This window comes from Helianthus annuus, chromosome 13, assembly GCF_002127325.2.
Source record: "Helianthus annuus cultivar XRQ/B chromosome 13, HanXRQr2.0-SUNRISE, whole genome shotgun sequence".
NCBI classification, from domain to species: domain Eukaryota; kingdom Viridiplantae; phylum Streptophyta; class Magnoliopsida; order Asterales; family Asteraceae; genus Helianthus; species Helianthus annuus.
In genome coordinates, this window is record NC_035445.2 from 156,896,299 (window position 1) to 156,906,211 (window position 9,913).

The window sequence follows — 9,913 nt, forward strand, 5'->3', positions numbered from 1 at the left end:
TACATTTAAAGAAATACATTTTAATAGGGTTTGATGAACAGGAATGATGCACACATTTTAAATCTGATACAAAACTCAGAATAGTAAAATTTGATACACAAGTTGTCACTCATTTCACAGTTGAATCATAAATTTGTGCCCAGGGGCGCTGCTTTGTAGGGGGGGGGGGGGGGGGGCGAACTTTTCGCTAAGTAGTGTCCGGTATGTATTTTTCGTATAAAATTTTTTAGGTATAAACATTTTCGACCCCCGGGTTTTATAATTTTATGAGGTATATATGTTTTCGACCCCCCGGTCGGAAATCTCAAGCTTCGCCACTGCTTGTGCCCATCTTGTTTCAAACTGGAACCAGTTTCCTTCACTAATATTTCTGTCCCGTAAAGCATCGATGTTTCATGTTTGACTCGGATTGTATTATGTTGGTAGGGGTATGTACCTGCTTCTCTCAGTCTGTTCAAGATTGAATATGCAGTAACCAAGGGTTGTATGTGACAGCATCTGGTAGTGTTCCTAACTAGGGCCGGCAATCACCACCCATGCTACCATTAATGGGTAGATTTGGGTAAATTTAATCTGTCTTTTGGGTTCCTTTGGGTATGTCAAATGTAGAGAACGGGTCAAGCTGGATATCTAACAAATTCTCAACAAGGAAGCACAGGTCAGAATGGGTCAAGACAGGTGACCGGACGGGTCAAAATGGGCAAGAGAGGTGTCGGACGGGTCTGAATGGGTGAGACAGGTATGAAACCAAGAGCAGTCTTGTACCATAGCCTTCTTCTATCGTCATGGGCGTCGCCGTCATCAACCGCCTACGTTTACCACAGTCAACCACCATCGCTGATCAACTCTGCAGTATTAAACTGGCGAGCTCCATTCACACTAACATGGTGACCGTAAAAAAGTTGAAATGAAATAAAAAAAAGGCATATTATTTTCATTTTGTAAAGTGTGAATAAATAATGGAAGACTGCTCACAACACTCATCTGCCATATTGAGAGTTTTATTCATAAACTCGGGCACTTGTTTCTCAAGTTCAACAATCATCTTCCATATTTCAATTTTGCAGTTTCCATTGATCCAACATAATATATAAAATAAAACTTTTAAGTGAACTAACCACAAAACTGATTATGCAAAAGCACCATGAGACATTCTATCGAACACATTGTGGATGCATAACACATATATTTAAATCCAATGCAATTTAATTATAACTTAAAATATAAAAATCCTCACCTCCAAAAAAACTCATTTCCAGATTGGGTTGGGAATCCCGTGTTTCTTCATTTGAAGAACGTGTCAATAAGTGACTGTAAAAGATGTAGAACTCTACCGCCACTTGGGCAGCTACTGTCACTTAAGGAGTTGTTTATTAAAGGCTTGGATGGGGTGGAAGTTGTGGGTTTGGAGTTATTTGGGACTCGTCATGCATTTCCTTCACTTGAAATTCTAAGTTTTAAACATATGTATGGGGGGGAAGAAATGGTCAACGAATAGTGGAATTGTGTTTCCTTGCCTGAAACAGCTTCTTATAGGGCATTGCCCTCGTTTGGGAATATAGTTACCATGTAATATAAAATAAGGGTCTTATTTTTGTAATGTTGCACCTAAAGATGAAGAAGTGCGAGCATCATGAAAGAACCCGTTAACCCAAACATTCATGGAGCAGACGAGTGTTACGGAAAACAGGTAGATGGTTTGAAAGAATGTTTTTCTGACAAGATGGGAATACATAAGAGGAAGGAGCAACCGGGAAACCGACTATCAAGGTACATTTTGTTCACATATGATTTAGTAGTTACAGTCTACTCAAATCTTATGTTATTATGGTTTCAAAATAACTAATATTCATTCATATTGGACTGCTGGTTGTTTTTTTTTTTAGGAAAAAAGGTTGTTGAAATGGAATAATTGACATGACAGAAGACCACTCTTTCATACTTTTATGATAGAATGTTGTACTTAAGATTTGAGAAAGTTATGATGGGTGTTATTATTTAGATGTAACTGTAGAATCAGATTACTGTCTTATTTGAAAATGGTCACAATTATAAAATTTCATAGAAATTTATGTGTGAATGACGTAATCAAAACTAGTTGTATAATCAAAGTACAACTAAACGATATTTGTTGTGAAGAAATCTAAGTGTTATTTTAGTCCCTGAGGTTTGGTCCAAATTGTCATCTTAGTCCAAATAGTTTTTTTTCTCCTTTGGGTCCTTGGCTTTTACATTTTCTTGTCATTTTTATCACATTGCCTAACTCAGTCTAAAAATCTAGTTATAACCAGGGGTATTTTTGACATAACTCTTGTGTAGTGATAACTAGAGGTAGTTTACAACATAATTTATAAACCTCATAATAATTTAGGGGGTGTTTGGGATTGCGTTTTCAACCTGATTATTTGATTATTGTGTTTTGAAATCGCAAAAAATCTATTTTGAGTGTTTGGTAAAAAATTAATAAAAAGTGATTTTTTACGTTTTGTAGAGTTCAAAACGTGATAATCCATAAGTAGGTCACCCCTTGCTGCAGGAAAACGTGATAATCCAAAAACTGATTTTTTACGTTTTCACTTATGTATTTTTTTAAAATATATATACTTGCCAAACACTCAAATAGTTGATTATCTGATTATTGTGATATCAAACAACATAATCAAATCCAAACAATGTTGATTATCTGATTATTGTGATATCAAACAACATAATCAAATCCAAACACTATCTTTCTGCAGCACGTTTTGTTACAGCTAATTATCTGATTCTGATTATTGAAAACGCATAATCTATTTTCAAAACTCAACCCCAAACACCCCCTTAATGCCAAAAATACCCCTGATTATAACCTGGTTTTAGACTAAATTAGGCAATTTGATCAAAATGACAAGAAAAAGGAAAAGTCAGGGACCCAGAGGAGAAAAAAAAACTATTTGGACTAAAATGTTAATTTAGACAAAAACTCAGGGACTAAAATGGTAATTTACTCTAAATCTAATAAAAAGTTCATGTCTCTTTAAACGTTTTACAGAAGCTAATTCTACAGATGAATGCTTAACTTCTTCTCATCTCATTCCTTTTAAACGTCGAAATCCAAAGTGGTTCATAAGTTTATTATCCGTTAAATGGTTCTCATTTGCCGTTCTAAAAAAATGGTTCTCATTCCTTATAAAAGTCACATTCTGCGCCAAAAATCCTGACTACCACAAACACAAACATATTGACTCAAATTGCTACTTCACTAGAAAAAGAGTAAACTGCCAAAACCGCTCCTGGGGTTTTGGCTAGATTTGGCACCTTTGACAGAATTTTTTTTTTTACTGGGACCTGGAAGGTTTAAAAGTGCCATTTTGGCCCACTTTTAACATAATGTTAACTGAGGTCTGTTAACTCAAGGGCAAAATTGTCATTTCCAGCCTCGGGGGCTATTTTGGCAATTAAGTAAAACAATATTTTTATTTATTTTATATAAAACCCACCCAATCCCCAACCAGGGGCAGCAATTCTTGACCCGACCCAAACCTGACACGAAAAAACAGGTCCAGGTAGACTAACATGACCCGTTTAAAAAAACAGGTGGGGTTCTGTGGAATTCAATTAGCTTGAAATTATGAATGGCATCTTAATCTTGTCCTTCAGTTTAAGGCTCAGAGTATCCTGTGGTAGGGTAATCCATACACTAAGCTTATATCATCAAAATCTGCAGCTCCATTTTTCAGTATAAACATTGACTTTAAATGTCAATGTAGCATGAATTACGACTCGAAAATGGAAAGAATTGTTGCAGATTAAATAAAAGTTTTGAAAATTGTAGGCATCAACGTACATGGCATGGATACAACTTTATATAACTGCATCAATTTCATACCAGTAAACCATCAAAAGCTGTTATCCTATATTCTCCAGTAACAAAGATTGACTGCCAAGATCTAATGGACTAATTTGCAACTCCGAAAATGATATGAAATTTGGTGTTTAATTAATTATTGGCAACATATTTTCATGCTATACATTTCTAGAACCCCCACTGACCCACCTAGTTCATGCTGCACATACATTTTTCAAGTCAACGAATTTTCAACGTATTAAAAAAAAAGTCAACTTTAAGGTCAACTGATTGCTTGATAATCTCTTCTGTATAGATTAACAGCCTTGCCATGTGCCAATAACATGTTATGCATAACAACTATAGGCTCAACATCAGAATTTCCAGCTGGACAATCGCCAAATGCTTGTGAACAACAAGCAGGTGGATATCTTCCATTCTGGTAAGCCAATGTGTAAACAAGTTTGGTTCATTCATTGTGGTCCAATACTTCACTCGATATTAACACATTAAAATATTAACACAGAAAGCAAATAAAATGTTTCAAGAAAAACAAAACATAAGTAATTAGTTGACCCAAACCTGTTTTTTCGTGTCGGGTTTGGGTCGGGTCAAGAATTGCCGCCCCTAGTTGGGGGGTGAGGTGACAAAATAAATAAAAATATTTTGTTTTTTTGTAATTGCCAAAATGGCCCCTGAGGTCAGAAATGACAATTTTGCCCCTGAGTTAACAGACCTTAGTTAACACCATGTTAAAAAGTGGGCCAAAATGGCACTTTTAAACCTTCCAAGGGGCCACAGTGATAAAAAAGAAAACTTTTCTGTCTAAAGCGGCAAATCTAGCCAAACCTCAGGGGCCATTTTGGTAGTTTACTCTTAGAAAAAAGTTAAATGACAAGATTTCCTAAAACTACCATGTTACTTACGTATATTTAAGGGATAGAACAAAACTAATGTACGGTTCTGTTTTAAAATGGGTTCGGTCCCAAACCAGACCATAAACCGAGAACAAAACTAACATAGTTTCATTGGTCAACGAAGTTTGACAAATAAATAATACGATTTTATAAACCTGAGCAGTATTGTTGATACATAGGTCATGTTACAGTATTGTTTCTCCAGGGTTATTGTTTAGCAGATCCAAACGCTAGCTTAACAACAAGGATCTGACAATAAATTTACAATAATGCCACACACAAGCATCATGTGGAGCCTCAAGATTTCAGTCAACATTACCTCTTCTTTTCTTCCTTGTGAAGCCCTTTTTCTTTTTCATAAAAATCTATATCTATAATATACGTTAAACTAAAGTCAATAATCGAGCCGAGAAAACAGATTACTAAGAGATATTTGAAAAGAGACGATGAATTACCTCACAGAAAAAGAAGCTCATGTAAGATGTAAGCACAACTGGACATTTACGCATCCCCTTGTGTTGTGTAGATGAATTTACACAAAACCTTACGGTTCCGTTAATCCCAATTCAACAACTAATCCTATCATGACCGCAAAATTTTGGCCAAACGTATTTTTGACTGAAGCTTTCTTGCTTCTGAGTATAAACCCGAAGAATGAAGACCTTTCACAACAACCCTTTGTGTCGGTCGAAACACCTTCATTCCCTGTTTCAAACAAACTAACAAAACCTGTGACGCTTTCAAAAATCTCCTTTCTTCGCAAAGGTTATGCACCAATGAGGTGTAAGTAATAGAATCTCTTATATCCATCGTGTCAAAAATCCTCAAAGCCTTATTAATGTAACCGGCTTTACATAACCGATCAACCATGCAATTATATGCAACTAGATTAGAATCGAAACCTAATGTATCCATATATCTCAGATGTTTTAACGCGCCGTCAACATTACCTGCTCTGCATAGCCCGTCAATTAACGTGGTATGTGTATATTCATCACATTTTAATCCCGCCTGTTCGATTTCATTCAACAGGTTATAAACTTCTTCCCACCTGCCTTGTATGCAATACATGTTAACCAAGATATTGTAACACACAATATCGAGCTCGATACCTTTTTCGATCATTAATTCATAACATTTATGCGCCTCTTCTAATCTGCCGGTTTTAGCAAATGCACTGCTGACCGTACAGTACGAAAACGCGTCATAGGTGTATCCTTTATTTTTCATTTCGTAAAAAACCTCAATACCTTCTTCGAATTTGCCCGCTCGAAAACAATATTTCATAACGGTAGTGTAAGTACTAGCATTAGGTTCGAGATTCGATTCCTCAAGCTCCTTCAGGACCCGTCTTGCAGCCCGTAACCGGCCCGATTTACAAAGCCCGTCAATCAATATGTTGTATGTGATTAATTGAGGAATGAACCCGTTTTGCTTTAACGACCGGAATAACTTTAACGCGTCACTGGTATACCCGTTCTTGCAGAGACCGTTAAACATGGTGTTAAAAGTGGTTGAACAAGGAGATAATTTCGGCATAATTTTCTCGCGTAAAACCCTTTTAGCTTCCTCGGGTTCTTTCAATTTAAAAAAGCAATGCATTAACGTATTATAACTCCAAACATCAGGTGGAATTCCGAGCATCGTCATTTCATCGAAAAGATCAAAGCATCTCGAGAATAACGAACGGTTGGAAGCGCCAGCAATTAAGGAGTTATATGTAATAACATTTGGATATATGTCTGCTTCTCTCATTCTATTGAGGATTGAATAGCCTGCATCAAGGTCAACAAACCGACAATATGCAGCAACTAATGTGTTGTATGTAACAACATCCGGTAGTGTTCCTAACCTTATAGCATCAATTATAACAGCTTCCGCTTTTTCCATTTGTTGGACTTTACACAATGAAGCTACACATATATTCATCAGCCTCGTTGATAATTTACAAACCATTTCTTATCAACTCTGCCGGATTCAACTGTCGAGCTCCATTCGCACCAACATAATGATGACCCTGTAAAAAAGTTAATATTTACATAATTATAAGTAATGAAACTAAAAAGGCATATTTTATATATTTCAAGAACAAATGGTGATTTAAATAAACCCCTTGTGCTTTGAGAAATTTATGAAAAATCACGGGACCATGAAATTACAACTCAACAAGTCACTCTACATGTCGTTTTTCTACTGTGTAACATACCGATCAACAAGGACAAATAAAAGGCAACCTTTTTTTACCAAAAGCAAATGTCATAAACAATTATTACCAACAACAACAGTCAAATAGGCACCTGAAGATTTTAATATGCTAAGAAAAAAAGAGTAGGGATGAGCTCGGTACCGTCCGGTACCGAACCGGTACCGGTACCGAAAATCCCCAAAAGTGGGTACCGGTACCGAATATACCCGGTTCGGTACAGTTCGGTACCGGTATTTGAGACTAAAAACCGGTAAATACCGGTACCGTACCGGACCGGTACCGAAAATGCTAAAAGTCGGTACCGAATCGGTACCGAAAAAGTACTCGGTTCGGTAAATTCGGTACCGGTACCGAGAACGATTTGCTCATCCCTAATTTAAAAGAGTCAGCTGTACAAGACATCCTAGAATAAGATGCACACTTGGAATTTCTGGTGCCATATTGCCATTATAATAGTAAAGTATACCCATTTATTTCGGTGACATGTAGTGGAATGACCTAAATCTCTAGAGCAAATGACTTTCTATGAATCTAAATTTTAGGCACACTATATCCTCAATAACAAGGTATTCACATAAAGTTCCAAAATTTACAAATTACAAACAAACACATCTCAAAGGCATTTCATCGAACACCTGGCGTGCATCACACTTACAGCTTTCTACACACAACAAGAACTCAAACAAATAACCCCACCAAATCAACAACCTCACTAATACCCATTCACCAATCGTTAATCTGGCCAGTTACAACCATGGTTTTGATCAATGTCACAAGATTTAGCACTTGTATTGAACAATATGCGAAGTCGAACGCTGTTCGTTCGAATTGATTGGAGAGTTTGAACATTGAAATAGAAAGAAAAAGAAAAGGTACCTGATTTGAGTTAAGGATCACCGGTAACAGACACGAATCGGAGATGAGTGAGGTAAGCTTCAACGAGGACGTGGGTTTTGATGTTTGGGGTTTTTGGAAGAATGGGTTAAAAGTTAAAACTGAAAAACTCAAAATTAACCACTAGACTAGATGGACGGATGAGAGGTTTAATCATTCATCATACAGGTGCACAAGATTAGGTTCTAACCCAAACCGGTTCGAGTTGGGTCAAAGGTGGTCAAAGCGGTTTTTACAGGGGAAATAAATGGTTGTCCAAGTGTAAAATGGGTCTAACCTGTTTGGTTAGGGTTTTACCAATTTTAGGTATAGGTTTACAAACCGATTACAACCATCTGATTTGAGTCGTTTTCAATCCGGTTTCATCCAAACTAGTTGATTTTCCGCCCGTGCTTTGCGGCGGGGACCCAATGACTGCAAAACGCGTGTCAGCAACGACAAGCAGATATCGAATATCAAAACATAAATAAAAATGACGTGGTAAGGATAGTTACTCCGTCCTAAAAAACGATTTGAAATAACCAAATATATAATAATATGACCCACACGTCCTACACGTTGGAAATTCGATTGTTTTGAGTTCAGCTATTACGGTGCTATCACATTAAAATTTGGATGAGCTCGATACCGGTAACGGCATCGAAAGTACCGATCCGGAAAATCATCGAAATTAGCTACCGGCACCGAAAATGCTCGGTACAATACGGTATGGTATTTGAAGGTAAAAATCAATAAATACAGGTATAGTGCTAGACCGGTGTCGAACCGAAAGTAACGATTCTGAAAACGCCAAAAAGTGGGTACCAAATTGGTACCGAGAATGATTTGGTATAGTAAATTTGGTACCGATACGATACCAGTTTGATTACATGATTTGATACAATTTGCTCATCAATAATCTAAATATCCAAGTTAATTTTACATGCTACAATTCATTCATTACAGAAAAAGACAAAAAAGAAAGCAAAATAAGTTGTCGTGCAGACAAAACCTCATTCAAACAAAATACAGTTTACTTACTGTGTGTATGAAAAGTAATCTAAACGGTGCAATTACTTGCATTGCTACGTTGCTACAAGATTTGATGAGCTCGGTACCAACCGTTACCGAAATCCCCAAAAGTGGGTACCGATACCGAATATACATCCGTTACTGAAATCCCTAAAAATGGGTACCGGTACCAAATATACCTGGTACGGTTCGGTACCGGTCGGTACTGGTACAGCACTGGTATCTAAGGGTAAAGGTGAATACCGGTGCCGAATCGGTACCAAAAATACATCTGGTTTAGTAAATTTATAGTTTCTATTTTTTAATATATAAATGTTACTATTCATTTAATTGGATTTTTAATATATAGGTAATTGGTTATTGTTCCGGCTAAAAATTTCTTATGATTCCTAACTCAGTTTTTTTTTTTCACCTCTAATTCATGATAAATCTTAGTGAAACACGATGTGCCTTAGTATATCATATTAGGAAGGATAGAAAGCAATAAGATTAGGACATGTTACAAAATTTAAAATAAAGAGGAATGGTATTTTAGTCAATCTTATTCTTTTCTTCTTCTTCCCAGTAACATCAAACCCCACCGTCTTCAACCATTTCTTCACTTTCTATCTCAATAATCACTACATTATAGTGCGATTTTCGTCACCAATCAATGATTCAAACACCCGATCAACGTGTTCTTCAGCTTTTTTAAGAAAACCCAGTTTAATTTCATACAAAATCTCGTTTTTTTCCGGTGATTTTGAAGATAATCACTCGATCTGTTCGATTCGATCTCTGATAAGTGTTTCAATCATTCAAATTTCGTCAATCGTTGAAGAACCCAACTTCGATCCATGTAAGAAATTATTTAATTTCATTTTTGTTATCTGGGTTTTTGATTTAGTCATTGCGTTTTACGATCTTGGCGGGGGTCCATGGGCAGTGCCCCTGGTAGCAGGGTCCCAGGGGCGGCAGCCCCTGGCAGGGTCCAAGGGGCAGAGCCCCTGGCTGGCTCTGAAAATTTAATTGCTTTAATAAAAATGCAACAGAAAATTTAATATTTAATTTTCTGTAAAT

The 9,913-nt window shown here is 36.7% G+C and overlaps 1 protein-coding gene across 2 annotated transcripts; it reads right to left on the reverse strand.

Moving 5' to 3' along the window:
- Positions 1-4,867: 4,867 nt before the first annotated feature.
- Positions 4,868-7,965, reverse strand: LOC110899944 (putative pentatricopeptide repeat-containing protein At4g17915). Of its 2 annotated transcripts, XM_035981678.1 has the most exons (4): positions 7,826-7,960; positions 6,596-6,760; positions 5,199-6,518; positions 4,868-5,114 (listed from the first exon to the last, which is right to left on the reverse strand). In XM_035981678.1, exon 3 carries the CDS (start codon positions 6,496-6,498, stop codon positions 5,326-5,328), a length of 1,173 nt encoding a protein of 390 aa, XP_035837571.1. In that variant the 5' UTR covers positions 6,499-6,518; positions 6,596-6,760; positions 7,826-7,960; the 3' UTR covers positions 4,868-5,114; positions 5,199-5,325. The 2 variants fall into 2 exon arrangements, with proteins under 2 accessions (XP_035837571.1, XP_022002534.1); XM_022146842.2 differs by having other exon boundaries at positions 5,199-6,760; positions 7,826-7,965.
- Positions 7,966-9,913: the final 1,948 nt, after the last annotated feature.